Source organism: Ascaphus truei, chromosome 20 (genome assembly GCF_040206685.1).
Source record: "Ascaphus truei isolate aAscTru1 chromosome 20, aAscTru1.hap1, whole genome shotgun sequence".
NCBI lineage: Eukaryota > Metazoa > Chordata > Amphibia > Anura > Ascaphidae > Ascaphus > Ascaphus truei.
Window position 1 is genome coordinate 29,635,255 of NC_134502.1, and position 20,262 is coordinate 29,655,516.

Sequence of the window (20,262 nt, forward strand, 5' to 3'; positions counted from 1 at the left end):
CTCTCTCCCTTCCCGCCCATCTCTCTCCCTTTCCGCCCATCTCTCTCCCTTTCCGCCCATCTCTCTCCCTTTCCGCCCATCTCTCTCCCTTCCCGCCCATCTCTCTCCCTTCCCGCCCATCTCTCTCCCTTCCCGCCCATCTCTCTCCCTTCCCGCCCATCTCTCTCCCTTCCCGCCCATCTCTCTCCCTTCCCGCCCATCTCTCTCCCTTCCCGCCCATCTCTCTCCCTTCCCGCCCATCTCTCTCCCTTCCCGCCCATCTCTCTCCCTTCTCGCCCATCTCTCTCCCTTCTCTCTCCCTTCCCGCCCATCTCTCTCCCTTTCCGCCCATCTCTCTCCCTTCCCGCCCATCTCTCTCCCTTCCCGCCCATCTCTCTCCCTTCCCGCCCATCTCTCTCCCTTCCCGCCCATCTCTCTTTCTTCCTGCCCATCTCCCTCCCTTCCCGCCCATCTCTCTCCCTTCCCGCCCATCTCTCTCCCTTCCCGCCCATCTCTCTCCCTTCCCGCCCATCTCTCTCCCTTCCCGCCCATCTCTCTCCCTTCCCGCCCATCTCTCTCCCTTCTCTCTCCCTTCCCGCCCATCTCTCTCCCATCTCTCTCCCTTCCCGCCCATCTCTCTCCCTTCCCGCCCATCTCTCTCCCTTCCCGCCCATCTCTCTCCCTTCCCGCCCATCTCTCTCCCTTCCCGCCCATCTCTCTCCCTTCCCGCCCATCTCTCTCCCTTCCCACCCATCTCTCTCCCTTCCCGCCCATCTCCCTCCCTTCCCGCCCATCTCTCTCCCTCCCTTCCCGCCCATCTCTCTCCCTTCCCGCCCATCTCTCTCCCTTCCCACCCATCTCTCTCCCTTCCCCCCGTCTCCCTCCCTTCCCGCCCATCTCTCTCCCTCCCTTCCCGCCCATCTCTCTCCCTTCCCGCCCATCTCTCTCCCTTCCCGCCCATCTCTCTCCCTTCCCACCCATCTCTCTCCCTTCCCCCCGTCTCCCTCCCTTCCCGCCCATCTCTCTCCCTCCCTTCCCGCCCATCTCTCTCCCTTCCCGCCCATCTCTCTCCCTCCCTTCCCGCCCATCTCTCTCCCTTCCCGCCCATCTCTCTCCCTTCCCGCCCATCTCTCTCCCTTCCCGCCCATCTCTCCCTTCCCGCCCATCTCTCTCCCTTCCCACCCATCTCTCTCCCTTCCCCCCGTCTCCCTCCCTTCCCGCCCATCTCTCTCCCTCCCTTCCCGCCCATCTCTCTCCCTTCCCGCCCATCTCTCTCCCTTCCCGCCCATCTCTCTCCCTTCCCCCCGTCTCCCTCCCTTCCCGCCCATCTCTCTCCCTCCCTTCCCGCCCATCTCTCTCCCTTCCCGCCCATCTCTCTCCCTTCCCGCCCATCTCTCTCCCTTCCCGCCCATCTCTCTCCCTTCCCGCCCATCTCTCTCCCTTCCCACCCATCTCTCTCCCTTCCCGCCCATCTCTCTCCCTTCCCGCCCATCTCTCTCCCTTCTCTCTCCCTTCCCGCCCATCTCTCTCCCTTTCCGCCCATCTCTCTCCCTTCCCGCCCATCTCTCTCCCTTCCCGCCCATCTCTCTCCCTTCCCGCCCATCTCTCTCCCTTCCCGCCCATCTCTCTCCCTTCCCGCCCATCTCTCTTTCTTCCTGCCCATCTCCCTCCCTTCCCGCCCATCTCTCTCCCTTCCCGCCCATCTCTCTCTCCCTTCCCGCCCATCTCTCTCCCTTCCCGCCCATCTCTCTCCCTTCCCGCCCATCTCTCTCCCTTCCCGCCCATCTCTCTCCCTTCCCGCCCATCTCTCTCCCTTCCCGCCCATCTCTCTCCCCGCCCATCTCTCTCCCCACCCATCTCTCTCCCCACCCATCTCTCTCCCCACCCATCTCTCTCCCTTCCCGCCCATCTCTCTCCCTTCCCGCCCATCTCTCTCCCTTCCCGCCCATCTCTCTCCCTTTCCGCCCATCTCTCTCCCTTTCCGCCCATCTCTCTCCCTTTCCGCCCATCTCTCTCCCTTCCCGCCCATCTCTCTCCCTTCCCGCCCATCTCTCTCCCTTCCCGCCCATCTCTCTCCCTTCCCGCCCATCTCTCTTTCTTCCTGCCCATCTCCCTCCCTTCCCGCCCATCTCTCTCCCTTCCCGCCCATCTCTCTCCCTTCCCGCCCATCTCTCTCCCTTCCCGCCCATCTCTCTCCCTTCCCGCCCATCTCTCTCCCTTCCCGCCCATCTCTCTCCCTTCCCGCCCATCTCTCTCCCTTCCCGCCCATCTCTCTCCCTTCTCTCTCCCTTCCCGCCCATCTCTCTCCCTTTCCGCCCATCTCTCTCCCTTCCCGCCCATCTCTCTCCCTTCCCGCCCATCTCTCTCCCTTCCCGCCCATCTCTCTCCCTTCCCGCCCATCTCTCTTACTTCCTGCCCATCTCCCTCCCTTCCCGCCCATCTCTCTCCCTTCCCGCCCATCTCTCTCCCTTCCCGCCCATCTCTCTCCCTTCCCGCCCATCTCTCTCCCTTCCCGCCCATCTCTCTCCCTTCCCGCCCATCTCTCTCCCTTCCCGCCCATCTCTCTCCCTTCCCGCCCATCTCTCTCCCTTCCCGCCCATCTCTCTCCCTTCCCGCCCATCTCTCTCCCTTCTCTCTCCCTTCCCGCCCATCTCTCTCCCTTCCCGCCCATCTCTCTCCCTTCTCTCTCCCTTCCCGCCCATCTCTCTCCATCTCTCTCCCTTCCCGCCCATCTCTCTCCCTTCCCGCCCATCTCTCTCCCTTCCCGCCCATCTCTCTCCCTTCCCGCCCATCTCTCTCCCTTCCCGCCCATCTCTCCCCCTTCCCGCCCATCTCTCTCCCTTCCCACCCATCTCTCTCCCTTCCCGCCCATCTCCCTCCCTTCCCGCCCATCTCTCTCCCTCCTTCCCGCCCATCTCTCTCCCTTCCCGCCCATCTCTCTCCCTTCCCACCCATCTCTCTCCCTTCCCCCGTCTCCCTCCCTTCCCGCCCATCTCTCTCCCTCCCTTCCCGCCCATCTCTCTCCCTTCCCGCCCATCTCTCTCCCTTCCCGCCCATCTCTCTCCCTTCCCACCCATCTCTCTCCCTTCCCCCCGTCTCCCTCCCTTCCCGCCCATCTCTCTCCCTCCCTTCCCGCCCATCTCTCTCCCTTCCCGCCCATCTCTCTCCCTCCCTTCCCGCCCATCTCTCTCCCTTCCCGCCCATCTCTCTCCCTTCCCGCCCATCTCTCTCCCTTCCCGCCCATCTCTCTCCCTTCCCACCCATCTCTCTCCCTTCCCCCCGTCTCCCTCCCTTCCCGCCCATCTCTCTCCCTTCCCGCCCATCTCTCTCCCTCCCTTCCCGCCCATCTCTCTCCCTTCCCGCCCATCTCTCTCCCTTCCCACCCATCTCTCTCCCTTCCCCCCGTCTCCCTCCCTTCCCGCCCATCTCTCTCCCTCCCTTCCCGCCCATCTCTCTCCCTTCCCGCCCATCTCTCTCCCTTCCCGCCCATCTCTCTCCCTTCCCGCCCATCTCTCTCCCTTCCCACCCATCTCTCTCCCTTCCCCCCGTCTCCCTCCCTTCCCGCCCATCTCTCTCCCTTCCCGCCCATCTCTCTCCCTTCCCGCCCATCTCTCTCCCTTCCCACCCATCTCTCTCCCTTCCCCCCGTCTCCCTCCCTTCCCGCCCATCTCTCTCCCTCCCTTCCCGCCCATCTCTCTCCCTTCCCGCCCATCTCTCTCCCTTCCCGCCCATCTCTCTCCCTTCCCACCCATCTCTCTCCCTCCCTTCCCGCCCATCTCTCTCCCTTCCCGCCCATCTCTCTCCCTTCCCGCCCATCTCTCTCCCTTCCCGCCCATCTCTCTCCCTTCCCGCCCATCTCTCTCCCTTCCCGCCCATCTCTCTCCCTTCCCGCCCATCTCCCTCCCTTCCCGCCCATCTCTCTCCCTTCCCCCCGTCTCCCTCCCTTCCCGCCCATCTCTCTCCCTCCCTTCCCGCCCATCTCCCTCCCTTCCCGCCCATCTCTCTCCCTCCCTTCCCGCCCATCTCTCTCCCTCCCTTCCCGCCCATCTCTCTCCCTCCCTTCCCGCCCATCTCTCTCTCTCCTCCCCTCCCCCCCCCCCCCACCCCTCTCCAGGCTACATCCAGAGGCGTCTCATCAAGTCTATGGAGTCTGTGATGGTGAAGTACGATGCCACGGTGAGGAACTCCATCAACCAGGTGGTGCAGCTGCGCTACGGTGAGGACGGCCTGGCCGGGGAGGGGGTCGAGTTCCAGAACTTGGCCACCCTGAAACCCTCCAACAAGGCGTTCGAGAAGAAGTGAGTTGGGACCTTCACCATGCGCAGTGTTTGGGGAGAGGGGCAGAGGGGCTGTGACCTCCGGCTTATTGTCCTCGCGGGCTGCTTGGTCGTAGCAGTGTCCCCCCTCGTGGCTTCCTTAGTCGGAGACGGCGTCCCGCTCCCTGTCCCCCCTCGTGGCTCCCTTGGTCGGAGCCGGCGTCCCGCTCCCTGTCCCCCCTCGTGGCTCCCTTGGTCGGAGCCGGCGTCCCGCTCCCTGTCCCCCCTCGTGGCTCCCTTGGTCGGAGCCGGCGTCCCGCTCCCTGTCCCCCCTCGTGGCTCCCTTGGTCGGAGCCGGCGTCCCGCTCCCTGTCCCCCCTCGTGGCTCCCTTGGTCGGAGCCGGCGTCCCGCTCCCTGTCCCCCCTCGTGGCTCCCTTGGTCGGAGCCGGCGTCCCGCTCCCTGTCCCACCTCGTGGCTCCCTTGGTCGGAGCCGGCGTCCCGCTCCCTGTCCCCCCTCGTGGCTCCCTTGGTCGGAGCCGGCGTCCCGCTCCCTGTCCCCCCTCGTGGCTCCCTTGGTCGGAGCCGGCGTCCCGCTCCCTGTCCCCCCTCGTGGCTCCCTTGGTCGGAGCCGGCGTCCCGCTCCCTGTCCCCCCTCGTGGCTCCCTTGGTCGGAGCCGGCGTCCCGCTCCCTGTCCCCCCTCGTGGCTCCCTTGGTCGGAGCCGGCGTCCCGCTCCCTGTCCCCCCTCGTGGCTCCCTTGGTCGGAGCCGGCGTCCCGCTCCCTGTCCCCCCTCGTGGCTCCCTTGGTCGGAGCCGGCGTCCCGCTCCCTGTCCCCCCTCGTGGCTCCCTTGGTCGGAGCCGGCGTCCCGCTCCCTGTCCCCCCTCGTGGCTCCCTTGGTCGGAGCCGGCGTCCCGCTCCCTGTCCCCCCTCGTGGCTCCCTTGGTCGGAGCCGGCGTCCCGCTCCCTGTCCCCCCTCGTGGCTCCCTTGGTCGGAGCCGGCGTCCCGCTCCCTGTCTCGTGGCTCCCTTGGTCGGAGCGGCGTCCCGCTCCCTGTCCCCCCTCGTGGCTCCCTTGGTCGGAGCCGGCGTCCCGCTCCCTGTCCCCCCTCGTGGCTCCCTTGGTCGGAGCCGGCGTCCCGCTCCCTGTCCCCCCTCGTGGCTCCCTTGGTCGGAGACGGCGTCCCGCTCCCTGTCCCACCTCGTGGCTTCCTTAGTCGGAGACGGCGTCCCGCTCCCTGTCCCACCTCACGACTCCCTTTTGTTGGAGCCGGCATCCCCACGCCCAGCTCTCCTCCTCCCCCTGTAAGACCCCCCCTCCTCGCTTGTCCTCGGCAGGTTTAAGTTTGACTACGCGAACGAGCGCGCCCTGAGGCGCACGCTGCAGGAGGAGGTGGTGAAGGAGATCCTGAGCAACGGCGCACATCCAGAACGAGCTGGAGAAGGAGTTCGACAAGATGAGAGAGGATCGGGAGGTCCTGAGAGTCATCTTCCCGACGGGAGATAGCAAGGTGAGGGAGGGGGTGTGTGTGTATCAGTGGGCGGTGGGTATTTCCTGCACAGTTAGCGAGTGACGTGCCCCGTTACGGCGAGTGAGTGACCATGTGTCCCCGCGCACAGGTTGTCCTTCCATGCAACCTTCTCCGGATGATCTGGAACGCCCCAGAAGATCTTCCACATCAACACCCGGATGCCGTCCGACCTGCACCCCATCAAAGTGGTGGACGGTGAGTATGGGACCGCTATCATTTGGACGACTGCTCGGTCACGCCCGAGTCTCACCCTCCTTAAATCCTCTGTGTCCCCCCCCCCCCCCTCCTCACTCCAGGTGTGAGGGATCTGAGCAAGAAGCTGGTGATCGTGAACGGCGAGGACCCGCTGAGTCGCCAGGCGCAGGAGAACGCCACGCTGCTCTTCAACATCCACCTGCGCTCCACCCTGTGCAGCCGCCGCATGGTGGAGGAGTTCAGGCTGAGCGGGGAGGCCTTCGACTGGCTGCTGGGAGAGATCGAGGTCCAAGTTCAACCAGGCCATCGTGAGTCGGCGCCCGCTTTGCACGGGAGGGGGGGGGGGGGGAGATCGGCCGTAGAGGGTGGGGAGGGCGGTCCCGAAGGGTCATGTGACGAGGGTGGAGGGCTTGTGAAGAGTGGCGGTCCCGGAGGTGGAGGGGTCATGTGAAGAGGGAATCTGCCATGAAGAGCTTCCACTCTAGTTGTACGGGACCGGGGCAGTGTTGGTGATATCAGGGGGTCCGTAGCCGTGTTTCCCAGTCTGACGGCAATACGTCCTCCCCACCCCCGTCTCAGGCTCACCCGGGTGAGATGGGTGGGTGCCTTGGGCCGCTCAGTCCCTGGGAGAACCAGCCACTCAGATGACCCTGAACACTTTCCACTACGCCGGAGTGTCGGCTAAAAACGTCACCCTGGGAGTCCCCCGTCTCAAGGAGCTGATCAACATCTCCAAGAAACCCAAGACCCCCTCGCTGACCGTGTTCCTGCTGGGGCAGTCTGCCCGGGATGCCGAGAGGGCAAAGGTCAGGAGATGTGTGATATATAGATGGATAGATATATATGTAGATGGATATGCGACTGGGTGGAGATGTTGGATGGGTGGAGATGTGGGTCGGTGAATGGGTGAAGATGTGGGTCGGTGAATGGGTGGTTGGAGATGTGGGTTGGGTGGAGATGTGGGTTGGGTGAGATTTCTGGTTGGTGTTGGAGATGTGGGTTGGTGAATGGGTGGTTGGAGATGTGGGTTGGGTGGAGATGTGGGTTGGGTGGAGATGTGGGTTGGGTGGAGATGTGGGTTGGGTGGAGATGTGGGTTGGTGAATGGGTGGTTGGAGATGTGGGTTGGGTGGAGATGTGGGTCGGTGAATGGGTGGAGATACGAGACATTAACCCCGCGTTCCCCCGCAGGACATCTTGTGCCGCTTGGAGCACACGACCTTGCGCAAGGTCACGGCGAACACAGCCATTTATTACGACCCGAACCCGCAGAACACGGTGGTTTCGGAGGACCAGGAGTGGGTGAACGTGTACTACGAGATGCCGGACTTCGACGTGACGCGAATCTCGCCGTGGCTGCTGCGCGTGGAGCTGGACCGCAAGCACATGACCGACCGGAAGCTGACAATGGAGCAGATAGCGGAGAAGATCAATGCAGGTGTGTGTGTGTGTGTGTCTGTATATATATATGGGTGGGAGGTGTGTGTATATGGGTGAGAGGTGTGTGGTATGGGTGAGAGGTGTGTGTGTATGGGTGAGAGGTGTGTGTGTGTGTCTGTATATATATATATGGGTGGGAGGTGTGTGTGTGTATGGGTGAGAGGTGTGTGTGTGTGTCTGTATATATATATGGGTGGGAGGTGTGTGTGTGTATGGGTGAGAGGTGTGTGTGTGTATGGGTGAGAGGTGTGTGTATGGGTGAGAGGTGTGTGTATGGGTGAGAGGTGTGTGTATGGGTGAGAGGTGTGTGTATGGGTGAGAGGTGTGTGTATGGGTGAGAGGTGTGTGTATGGGTGAGAGGTGTGTGTGTGTATGGGTGAGAGCTGTGTGTGTGTATGGGTGAGAGCTGTGTGTGTGTATGGGTGAGAGCTGTGTGTGTGTATGGGTGAGAGCTGTGTGTGTGTATGGGTGAGAGCTGTGTGTGTGTATGGGTGAGAGCTGTGTGTGTGTATGGGTGAGAGCTGTGTGTGTGTATGGGTGAGAGCTGTGTGTGTGTATGGGTGAGAGCTGTGTGTGTGTATGGGTGAGAGGTGTGTGTGTGTGTATGGGTGAGAGGTATGTGTGTGTATGGGTGAGAGGTGTGTGTATATATATATATGGGTGAGAGGTGTGTGTGTGTGTGTGTGTGTATGGGTGAGAGAGGGTGTGTGTATATGGGTGAGAGGTGTGTGTGTATGGGTGAGAGGTGTGTGTGTATGGGTGAGAGGTGTGTGTGTATGGGTGAGAGGTGTGTGTGTATGGGTGAGAGGTGTGTGTATGGGTGAGAGGTGTGTGTGTGTGTATGGGTGAGAGAGGTGTGTGTGTATGGGTGAGAGGCTGTGTGTGTGTATGGGTGAGAGGTGTGTGTGTGTATGGGTGAGAGGTGTGTGTGTGTGTATGGGTGAGGTATGTGTGTGTATGGGTGAGAGAGGTGTGTGTGTATGGGTGAGAGGTGTGTGTGTGTGTATGGGTGAGAGGTGTGTGTGTGTATGGGTGAGAGGTGTGTGTGTGTATGGGTGAGAGGTGTGTGTGTGTATGGGTGAGAGCTGTGTGTGTGTATGGGTGAGAGCTGTGTGTGTGTATGGGTGAGAGGTGTGTGTGTGTGTATGGGTGAGAGGTGTGTGTGTGTGTATGGTGAGAGGTGTGTGTGTGTGTGTATGGGTGAGAGGTGTGTGTGTGTATGGGTGAGGTATGTGTGTGCTATGGGTGAGAGAGGTGTGTGTGTATGGGTGAGAGCTGTGTGTGTGTATGGGTGAGAGCTGTGTGTGTGTATGGGTGAGAGGTGTGTGTGTGTGTATGGGTGAGAGGGTGTGTGTGTGTGTATGGGTGAGAGGTATGTGTGTGTGTATGGGTGAGGTATGTGTGTGTATGGGTGAGAGGTGTGTGTGTATGGGTGAGAGGTGTGTATGTATGGTGAGAGGTGTGTGTGTGTATGGTGAGAGGTGTGTGTGTATGGGTGAGAGGTGTGTGTGTATGGGTGAGAGGTGTGTGTGTATGGGTGAGAGGTGTGTGTGTATGGGTGAGAGGTGTGTGTGTGTGTATGGGTGAGAGGTGTGTGTGTGTGTATGGGTGAGAGGTGTGTGTGTGTGTGTGTGTGTGTGTGTGTATTGGTGACAGGTGTGTGTGTATTGGTGAGAGGTGTGTGTGTATTGGTGAGAGGTGTGTGTGTATGGGTGAGAGGTGTGTGTGTATGGGTGAGAGGTGTGTGTGTATGGGTGAGAGGTGTGTGTGTATGGGTGAGAGGTGTGTGTGTGTATGGGTGAGAGGTGTGTGTGTATGGGTGAGAGGTGTGTGTGTATGGGTGAGAGGTGTATGTGTGTATGGGTGAGAGGTGTATGTGTGTATGGGTGAGAGGTGTGTGTGTGTATGGGTGAGAGGTGTATGTGTGTATGGGTGAGAGGTGTGTGTGTGTATGGGTGAGAGGTGTGTGTGTGTGTGGGTGAGAGGTGTGTGTGTGTGGGTGAGAAGTGTGTGTGTGTATGGTGAGAGGTGTGTGTATGGGTGAGAGGTGTGTGTATGGGTGAGAGGTGTGTGTGTGTATGGTGAGAGGTGTGTGTGTGTATGGGTGAGAGGTGTGTGTGTGTATGGGTGAGAGGTGTGTGTGTGTGTATGGGTGAGAGGTGTGTGTATATATATGGGTGAGAGGTGTGTGTGTGTGTGTGTGTGTATGGGTGAGAGAGGTGTGTGTATATGGGTGAGAGAGGTGTGTGTATACGGGGTGAGGTGTGTGTGTATGGGTGAGAGGTGTGTGTGTGTGTGTGTGTGTGACGGGCTGTGTACTGGAAGGGAGTGTATGTAGACATGTATATAAGGAGAGGAATGAGGGCTTTGTGTATATATACTGGGAGAACGTGCATACAGAGGAGAAAACGTGTGTGTGTGTGTATGGGTGAGAGGTGTGTGTGTGTGTGGGTGAGGGTGTGTATGGGTGAGAGGTGTGTGTGAGTGTATGGGTGAGAGGTGTGTGTGAGTGTATGGGTGAGAGGTGTGTGTGTATATATGGGTGAGAGGTGTGTGTGTGGGTGTGAGAGGTGTGTGTGTGTGTGTGTGTGTGTGTGTATGGGTGAGAGAGGTGTGTGTATATGGGTGAGAGAGGTGTGTGTGCTGTGTGTGTGACGGGCTGTGTACTGGAAGGGAGTGTATGTAGACATGTATACCAAGGAGAGGAATGAGGGCTTTGTGTATTTATACTGGGAGAACGTGTATACAGAGGAGAGAGTGTGTGTGTGTGTGTGTGTGTGTGTGTGTGTGTGTGTGTGTGTGTGTGTGTGTGTGTGTGTGTGTATGTGTGTGTGTGACACAGGCTGTGTACTGGAAGGGAGTGTATGTCACTGTAGACATGTATACTGGGGAGAGGAATGTGGGCTGTGTGTATATATACGGGGAGAACGTGTGTGTATATGGGGAAGGTGTTCGCGCGTTAGTTCCCTGCCGGGCCTTATAACCCCCTCTGGTCTGTGACAGGTTTTGGGGACGACCTGAACTGCATCTTTAACGACGATAACGCAGAGAAGCTGGTGCTCAGAATCCGGATCATGAACAGCGAGAACAAGATGAGCGAAGTGTGTGGGGGGGGGGAGGGGAGGGAGGGCAGCGGGGGGACGGGGAGAGAGGGAGGGAGGGCGGCGGGGGGGAGGGGGGGTGGTGGGGGGAAGGGAGGGCGGCGGGGGGAAGGGGAGGGCGGCGGGGGGAAGGGAGGGCGGCGGGGGGGGGGGCGGCTATCAGTAGGGATGTAATGGAAGGGGGGCGCCTGGGCTGTATGTAGAGTTGGGTTTATTCTGTGACACACTGACCTTGCTCCCCCTCTTCTCCCCCGGCTCACCCCCGGCTCGCCCCCCTGCAGGAGGAGGAGGTTGTAGACAAGATGGACGACGACGTGTTCCTGCGCTGCATTGAGTCCAACATGCTGACAGACATGACCCTCCAGGGGATCGAACAGATCAGCAAGAGAGACGGGGAGGGGGGGGCGCTTGTATTGTCTCGCATATACTGAACATCCTATACATATACTCCCCCCAGGCATACGAGCGTTATATATAGATAGATATATCAAACACAAATGTCCAGGGCACTCGGCTCAACACTGTACCCTCCCAGGTATATATATGCACCTCCCTCCCACTTATACGTGTTATAGATATATACTCTCCCCTCCCAGGTATGTATGCACCTCCCTCCCACTTATACGTGTTATAGATATATACTCTCCCTCCCAGGTATATATGCACCTCCCTCCCACTTATACGTGTTATAGATATATACTCTCCCTCCCAGGTATATATGCACCTCCCTCCCACTTATACGTGTTATAGATATATACTCTCCCTCCCAGGTATATATGCACCTCCCTCCCACTTATACGTGTTATAGATATATACTCTCCCTCCCAGGTATATATGCACCTCCCTCCCACTTATACGTGTTATAGATATATACTCTCCCTCCCAGGTATATATGCACCTCCCTCCCACTTATACGTGTTATAGATATATACTCTCCCTCCAGGTATATATGCACCTCCCTCCCACTTATACGTGTTATAGATATATACTCTCCCTCCCAGGTATATATGCACCTCCCTCCCACTTATACGTGTTATAGATATATACTCTCCCTCCCAGGTATATATGCACCTCCCTCCCACTTATACGTGTTATAGATATATACTCTCCCTCCCAGGTATATATGCACCTCCCTCCCACTTATACGTGTTATAGATATATACTCTCCCTCCCAGGTATATATGCACCTCCCTCCCACTTATACGTGTTATAGATATATACTCTCCCTCCCAGGTATATATGCACCTCCCTCCCACTTATACGTGTTATAGATATATACTCTCCCTCCCAGGTATATATGCACCTCCCTCCCACTTATACGTGTTATAGATATATACTCTCCCTCCAGGTATATATATGCACCTCCCTCCCACTTATACGTGTTATAGATATATATACTCTCCCTCCCAGGCATATATGCACCTCCCTCCCACTTATACGTGTTATAGATATATACTCTCCCTCCCAGGTATATATGCACCTCCCTCCCACTTATACGTGTTATAGATATATACTCTCCCTCCCAGGTATATATGCACCTCCCTCCCACTTATACGTGTTATAGATATATACTCTCCCTCCCAGGTATATATGCACCTCCCTCCCACTTATACGTGTTATAGATATATACTCTCCCTCCCAGGTATATATGCACCTCCCCTCCCACTTATACGTGTTATAGATATATACTCTCCCTCCCAGGTATATATGCACCTCCCTCCCACTTATACGTGTTATAGATATATACTCTCCCTCCCAGGTATATATGCACCTCCCTCCCACTTATACGTGTTATAGATATATACTCTCCCTCCCAGGTATATATGCACCTCCCTCCCACTTATACGTGTTATAGATATATACTCTCCCTCCCAGGTATATATGCACCTCCCTCCCACTTATACGTGTTATAGATATATATACTCTCCCTCCCAGGTATATATGCACCTCCCTCCCACTTATACGTGTTATAGATATATACTCTCCCTCCCAGGTATATATGCACCTCCCTCCCACTTATACGTGTTATAGATATATACTCTCCCTCCCAGGTATATATATGCACCTCCCTCCCACTTATACGTGTTATAGATATATACTCTCCCTCCCAGGTATATATATGCACCTCCCTCCCACTTATACGTGTTATAGATATATACTCTCCCTCCCAGGTATATATATGCACCTCCCTCCCACTTATACGTGTTATAGATATATACTCTCCCTCCCAGGTATATATGCACCTCCCTCCCACTTATACGTGTTATAGATATATACTCTCCCTCCCAGGTATATATGCACCTCCCTCCCACTTATACGTGTTATAGATATATACTCTCCCTCCCAGGTATATATATGCACCTCCCTCCCACTTATACGTGTTATAGATATATACTCTCCCTCCCAGGTATATATATGCACCTCCCTCCCACTTATACGTGTTATAGATATATACTCTCCCTCCCAGGTATATATGCACCTCCCTCCCACTTATACGTGTTATAGATATATACTCTCCCTCCCAGGTATATATATGCACCTCCCTCCCACTTATACGTGTTATAGATATATACTCTCCCTCCCAGGTATATATGCACCTCCCTCCCACTTATACGTGTTATAGATATATACTCTCCCTCCCAGGTATATATATGCACCTCCCTCCCACTTATACGTGTTATAGATATATACTCTCCCTCCCAGGTATATATGCACCTGCCACAGACGGACAACAAGAAGAAGATCATTATCACGGAAGACGGGGAGTTCAAGGCGCTGCAGGAATGGATCCTGGAGACGGACGGCGTCAGCCTGATGCGCGTCCTGAGCGAGAGAGAAGACGTGGACCCCGTGCGGACCACATCCAACGATATCGTGGAGATATTCACGGTGAGGCGCTGCACCCCCACCCCCTCCCATCCACGCTCCTTATCTCCATACCTCCACCAAATCCCTCACAGACCTCCATGCCCCCACTCCCAAGTCCTCCATGCATGCCCGCCGCCCCCCGTCTCTCTCGCTGACACCTTTCTCTCTCTCCTCTCTCTTCTCTTTCTCTCTTTCTCTCTCTCTCTCTCTCTCTCTCTCTCTCTCTCTCTCTCTCTCTCTCTCTCTCTCTCTCTCTCTCTCTCTCTCTCTCTCTCTCTCTCTCTCTCTCTCTCTCTCTCAGGTCCTCGGTATTGAGGCGGTGAGAAAGGCTTTGGAGAGGGAGCTGTACCACGTCATCTCGTTTGACGGCTCCTACGTCAACTATCGGCACTTGGCGCTTCTGTGCGACACCATGACGTGCCGGGGACATCTCATGGCCATCACGCGTCACGGTGTCAACAGGCAAGACACCGGGCCGCTCATGAAGTGCTCCTTTGAGGAGACGGTGAGTGCGACGGTGACGCTGGTCAGATGCTAGTAGTCTCCTGCGGCCTAGGACCTTTTGTCTGCGGCCGTTTGGCCGTGGACACTCGGCTTTCGGCCTACCTACCTCGGCTACGAGCGGTCAACTGTCCCGCATCGGCTAAACTGCTGCGAGGAAGAGTCCCATTCCATGGGTCTCGTGTCCACGGATCAATGTCTTTCGACACTGGTCAGCGACGGCCTCCCCGGCCGATGAGACAGGTCGGTAACGTGTCCCGTCTCCCCCCGCAGGTGGACGTGCTGATGGAAGCCGCGGCCCACGGCGAGACGGACCCCATGAAGGGCGTGTCCGAGAACATCATGTTGGGTCAGCTGGCTCCGCCGGCACCGGCTGCTTCGACCTGTTACTCGATGCGGAGAAATGCAAATTTGGGATGGAGATTCCCACCAACATCCCCGGGCTCGGAGTGACCGGACGTAAGTGACGCGTCTGCGTGGCGTGGGGGAGGAACCGGTGGTCTGTCGCCCTGCGAGGGTGGGCTGTGACTGGTCCTCTTCTGCCTCTCTCCTGTCCCTCACTGTCACACTCCTGGTTAAAGTCTCTTTACCGTGTGCGTCCCTCCCACCTATCGGGAAGATCTCTCTCTCCTGGTTAATGTGTCTCATGTCTCAGGAAGACCTCACTCTCCCGGTAATGTCTCCCACCTCCTGGGAAGATCTCTCTCTCCTGATGTCTGTCCCTCTCCTGGTTGTCTCCCACATCTCGGGAAGATCTCACTCTCCTGGTTGTCTCCCACCTCTCGGAAGATCTGCCCCTCTCCTGGTTAATGTGTCTCCCACCTCTCGGGAAGATCTCACTCTCCTGGTTAGTGTCTCCCACCTCTCGGGAAGATCTTACTCTCCTGGTTGTCTCCCACCTCTCGGGAAGATCTGCCCCTCTCCTGGTTAGTGTCTCCCACCTCTCGGGAAGATCTCACTCTCCTGGTTAATGTGTCTCCCACCTCTCGGGAAGATCTCACTCTCCTGGTTAATGTGTCTCCCACCTCTCGGGAAGATCTGCCCCTCTCCTGGTTAATGTGTCTCCCACCTCTCGGGAAGATCTGCCCCTCTCCTGGTTAATGTGTCTCCCACCTCTCGGGAAGATCTCACTCTCCTGGTTAATGTCTCCCACCTCTCGGGAAGATCTCACTCTCCTGGTTGATGTCTCTTCCACCTCTCGGGAAGATCTCTCTCCTGGTTGATGTCTCTCCCACCTCTCGGGAAGATCTCTCTCCTGGTTGATGTCCTCCCACCTCTCGGGAAGACCTCACTCTCCTGCTTAATGTCTCCTTTTCTCTCGTCCTTCCTCAGCGACCGGCATGTTCTTTGGCACGGCGCCCAGCCCGATGAGCGGCATGTCCCCAGCCATGACCCCGTGGAACCAGGGCGCGACTCCAGCCTACGGGGCTTGGTCCCCCAGCATTGGTACGTACATGCTATATACACACTGTGCATCCTGCGGTGTTATATCCAGGTCCCCCCAACCTGGATATAGCTATATCTATATATGCGCGCAATGGCTGTGTATACTATGTATACCTACAACTGTATCCTACAGGCAAAGGCGTGGGCGTGTTACACACGTGTGTATGATAGAATTTAGATATATAGACGTGTGTGTGTGTGTGTTTTATGGGTGATAGCATCTGTGTAATACATACATACATCACTGTGTGTGTGTTACATGGTTGATAGTGACGTGTGCATGTTACACGGGTGAGAGCGACGTCCCCATCCCCTGTGGGTCTGTGTGTAATATGCACAACATGCAGCACACATAGTCGGGGTGAGTATGTTGTAATGTGTACAGTATATATTCCATGTTTCGTGTATATAATATGATGTCCCGTGTGTTTAATGTATTACACGTGTTGTCCCCTGTGTATAATGTATTACACGTCTTGTCCCCTGTGTATAATGTATTACACGTGTCCCCCCCTGTGTATATTTCAGGCAGCGGGATGACCCCGGGAGGCGCCGGCTTCTCGCCCAGCGCCGCCTCCGATGCCAGCGGTTTCAGCCCCGGATATTCTCCCGCCTGGTCCCCCACCCCCGGCTCTCCGGGCTCCCCTGGACCCTCCAGTCCCTACATCCCCTCCCCAGGTCAGTGACTTCCTCTCTCGGGTTATCTAAGGGCGGCTAGGGATTGGGCGGAACGGTCCGTATACTTCCCCCCCCCCGTATAGTTCAGGCCACGTCCCTCCCCCCCCCCGAGTATGTCCCGTACAGTTCAGGCCACGTCCCTCACCCCCCCCCCCCCCCGAGAACCCGTCCACGGATTTGGCGTCGGAATCTGAGCGGGTTGTTTTAATCCGGACCGATTCCAACATCCTTTTATTTTCAAGCGGTGGGGGGTCACTGCACCTGAACCCCCATTTATTTTAGTTTCTGGAACCCCCCTCCCCAAGATACTGACCTCTTCGTAGGGGGGGGCGCCGGTATTTCTTCCATTTCAATGTCCCGGTCACTTGGGGCCAATAAGCCGCGACTGGGACCATTAAACTCCGACGGCTCCGGAGAAGCCGTGGGTCTCCGGGGGTGAAGTTAGTGGCGTTCAGCTCCGGAGACCCTCTACTTCAAATCAAACTTGAGACCGCCGTATGCCGCCATTTTGGATCGTCCCCTTTTTTGGGGGGGACTGATTCGCTGTTATTACCCCATCCCCCCCCCGGCCAAAGGAACCGGGCGATCCGCGGCAGAATCGAACCCGCCAAAAAGACCCCCCCCCCCCCCCTCCATTCCGCTCGCGATACGCAATAATGTGACGTCAACGCGTTTCGCAACTAAAAGTGCTTTGGTGGGTGGGAGGATGAAGCCGATGAACGACTTTTACATGCGAAACGCGTTGTCACCGATGCTCTGTGTGATTTGATCACGATCCTTGTTGGCGTCTTGTTTGACATGACACTGTAGGCTATTAACCCCTCTCCTTCCTTCCTTCCTTCCTTCCGCAGGTGGCGCGATGTCTCCCAGTTACTCCCCCACCTCTCCCGCTTACGAGCCGAGATCCCCGGGGGGGTACACCCCGCAGAGTCCCAGCTACTCGCCCCACATCGCCATCCTACAGTCCCACCTCCCCCTCCTACTCTCCCACCTCCCCCAATTACAGCCCCACCTCCCCTTCCTACTCTCCAACCTCCCCCAGCTACAGCCCGACCAGTCCCAGCTACAGCCCGACCAGCCCCAGCTACTCTCCGACGTCTCCCTCCTACTCCCCGACCAGTCCCAGCTACTCCCCGACCTCTCCCAGCTACTCCCCGACTTCTCCCAGCTACTCCCCGACCAGTCCCAGCTACAGCCCCACCAGCCCCAGCTACAGCCCGACCAGTCCCAGTTACTCTCCCACCTCTCCCAGTTACTCTCCCACCTCCCCCTCCTACTCGCCCACCTCTCCCAGTTACTCGCCCACCTCTCCCAGTTACTCCCCCACCTCCCCCTCCTACTCGCCCACCTCGCCCTCCTACTCGCCCACCTCCCCCAACTACTCCCCGTCGTCGCCCAACTACACGCCGACGTCGCCCAGCTACTCCCCGACGTCGCCCAGTTACTCGCCCACGTCGCCCAACTACAGCCCCACCAGCCCCAGCTACTCGCCCACATCCCCCAGCTACTCGCCCTCCAGCCCCCGATACACCCCGCAGTCTCCGAACTACACCCCGAGCTCGCCCAGTTACAGCCCCAGTTCGCCCAGTTACTCGCCAACCAGCCCCAAATACACCCCGACCAGCCCCTCCTACAGCCCCAGCTCCCCGGAGTACACGCCCACCTCCCCCAAGTACTCGCCCACCTCGCCCAAGTACTCGCCCACTTCCCCCAAGTACACCCCGACCTCCCCCACCTACTCCCCGACCACCCCGAAATACTCGCCCACCTCGCCCACCTACTCTCCCACCTCGCCCACCTACACCCCGACCTCCCCCAAGTACTCGCCCACCTCGCCCACCTACTCGCCCACCAGCCCCAAGTACTCGCCCACCTCGCCCACCTACTCGCCCACCAGCCCCAAAGGCTCCACTTACTCGCCCACCTCGCCGGGCTACAGCCCCACCTCGCCCACGTACAGCCTTACAAGCCCGGCCATCAGCCCGGACGACAGCGACGAGGAGAACTGAGCGCCGGGCGGGAGAAAGGGGGTGAGCCGTGTTACCCCCCTCTTACGCCAGCCTCCTGGTGAGACTATGACCCCCCCGAAATCAGCCCCCCAGAGGCAGGAGGAGACCCCCGGCCTGAATCTAACTGCGTATTACATGCAGGAGACCCCCGGCGTGAATCTAACTGCGTATTAAATGCAGGAGACCCCCCGGCGTGAATCTGACTGCGAGAAACATCCCAGATTTATCGTCCTTCCTAATAAATGAGATTATTTCTAATCTTTTTTTTCCCCGGGGGTGTTATCCCCCCCGGGTTTACATCCTCCCCCTCCTTGCTCTTGGAGCTGACACTTCTCCGTGGAGGGTAGCGGCGGCGACGAGACGCCGAAAGGTTTACAGAGGTGTCTGTAACGATTTCTGCTCCCGTTCCGATGGGGAACGCCTCCGACCGGACACTTTAATAACACGAGTAACCCGTCTGACATGTTTAAACTCGGGGGGGGGGGGGGGGGGGGGGGGCCATCCGCCTGCAAATTATTTATAAAACGTACAGAAAATGTAACCCCGATTTCGGCACAAGGATCTAGTCGGCTTTTTATTGTATTGTTTTTTTTTTTATTTTTTATTTCCGCCGCTTTCCTTCTGCAAAGATTTAGTTTCCGAAGCTTTTGCTGCTTTATCCGAGAACCTCCTCGGTCTCTTTCTCGGTCGTTGCGAGATGTTGGTTTAATGTCTGATTTGTGAAGACAAAGTGAATTTCTGTACTTATTAATAAATCACAATTGTTCCTAAAGTCGCATTGTTTGGTGTTTTTTTTTTTTTTAAATTATATTTTATTTATAAAAATGTGTTACAGGCAGTAATACATCGAGTTACCTCTCGTTCTCACGCATGTCCTGGGCACAGAGTTATAACGTGTTACAGGCAGTAATACAGTGAGAGTTACCTCTCGTTCTCACGCATGTCCTGGGCACAGAGTTATAACGTGTTACAGGCAGTAATACAGTGAGAGTTACCGCTCGTTCTCACGCATGTCCTGGGCACAGAGTTATAACGTGTGTTACAGGCAGTAATACAGTGAGAGTTACCTCTCGTTCTCACGCATGTCCTGGGCACAGAGTTATAACGTGTTACAGGCAGTAATACAGTGAGAGTTACCTCTCGTTCTCACGCATGTCCTGGGCACAGAGTTATAACGTGTGTTACAGGCAGTAATACAGTGAGAGTTACCTCTCGTTCTCACGCATGTCCTGGGCACAGAGTTATAACGTGTGTTACCAGGCAGTAATACAGTGAGAGTTACCTCTCGTTCTCACGCATGTCCTGGGCACAGAGTTATAACATGTGTTACCAGGCAGTAATACAGTGAGAGTTACCTCTCGTTCTCACGCATGTCCTGGGCACAGAGTTTATAACGTGTTACAGGCAGTAATACAGTGAGAGTTACCTCTCGTTCTCACGCGTGTCCTGGGCACAGAGTTATAACATGTGTTACAGGAAGTAATACAGTGAGAGTTACCTCTCGTTCTCACGCATGTCCTGGGCATAGAGTTATAACGTGTTACAGGCAGTAATACAGTGAGAGTTACCTCTCGTTCTCACGCATGTCCTGGGCACAGAGTTATAACGTGTTACAGGCAGTAATACAGTGAGAGTTACCTCCCGTTCTCACGCATGTCCTGGGCACAGAGTTATAACATGTGTTACAGGCAGTAATACAGTGAGAGTTACCTCTCGTTCTCACGCATGTCCTGGGCACAGAGTTATAACATGTGTTACAGGCAGTAATACAGTGAGAGTTACCTCTCGTTCTCACGCATGTCCTCGGCACAGAGTTATAACATGTGTTACAGGCAGTAATACAGTGAGAGTTACCTCTCGTTCTCACGCATGTCCTGGGCACAGAGTTATAACGTGTGTTACAGGCAGTAATACAGTGAGAGTTACCTCTTGCTCTCACGCATGTCCTGGGCACAGAGTTATAACGTGTTACAGGCAGTAATACAGTGAGAGTTACCCCTCGTTCTCACGCATGTCCTGGGCACAGAGTTATAACGTGTGTTACAGGCAGTAATACAGGGAGAGTTACCTCTCGTTCTCACGCATGTCCTGGGCACAGAGTTATAACAATACACGGCTACATTAAAAGAACGGGTTATACAGTCAATTCACAGACATTTCACGGACAGATAGAGTTGGGAAATTGGGTGCAGGGGGTAAAGGGGCCGGTGAGTTTCAGATTTGAAATAGTGAAGCTTTAACATCAGTAAACGGCTCACA

General features: G+C 56.8%; 1 protein-coding gene across 1 annotated transcript in view; it reads left to right on the forward strand.

Moving 5' to 3' along the window:
* Positions 1 to 18,775, forward strand: part of POLR2A (RNA polymerase II subunit A) — a 37,772-nt gene extending 18,997 nt beyond the window's left edge. Inside the window, 20 exon segments of the mRNA XM_075577634.1 lie at positions 4,094 to 4,277; positions 5,573 to 5,651; positions 5,653 to 5,745; positions 5,855 to 5,896; positions 5,898 to 5,961; positions 6,063 to 6,247; positions 6,249 to 6,269; positions 6,541 to 6,570; positions 6,573 to 6,767; positions 7,152 to 7,398; positions 10,404 to 10,501; positions 10,783 to 10,885; positions 13,203 to 13,390; positions 13,671 to 13,874; positions 14,144 to 14,231; positions 14,234 to 14,329; positions 15,203 to 15,316; positions 15,845 to 15,994; positions 16,846 to 16,937; positions 16,939 to 18,775. Coding sequence (XP_075433749.1) covers positions 4,094 to 4,277; positions 5,573 to 5,651; positions 5,653 to 5,745; positions 5,855 to 5,896; positions 5,898 to 5,961; positions 6,063 to 6,247; positions 6,249 to 6,269; positions 6,541 to 6,570; positions 6,573 to 6,767; positions 7,152 to 7,398; positions 10,404 to 10,501; positions 10,783 to 10,885; positions 13,203 to 13,390; positions 13,671 to 13,874; positions 14,144 to 14,231; positions 14,234 to 14,329; positions 15,203 to 15,316; positions 15,845 to 15,994; positions 16,846 to 16,937; positions 16,939 to 18,003 — 3,338 coding nt within the window. The 3' untranslated portion in view covers positions 18,004 to 18,775.
* Positions 18,776 to 20,262: the final 1,487 nt, after the last annotated feature.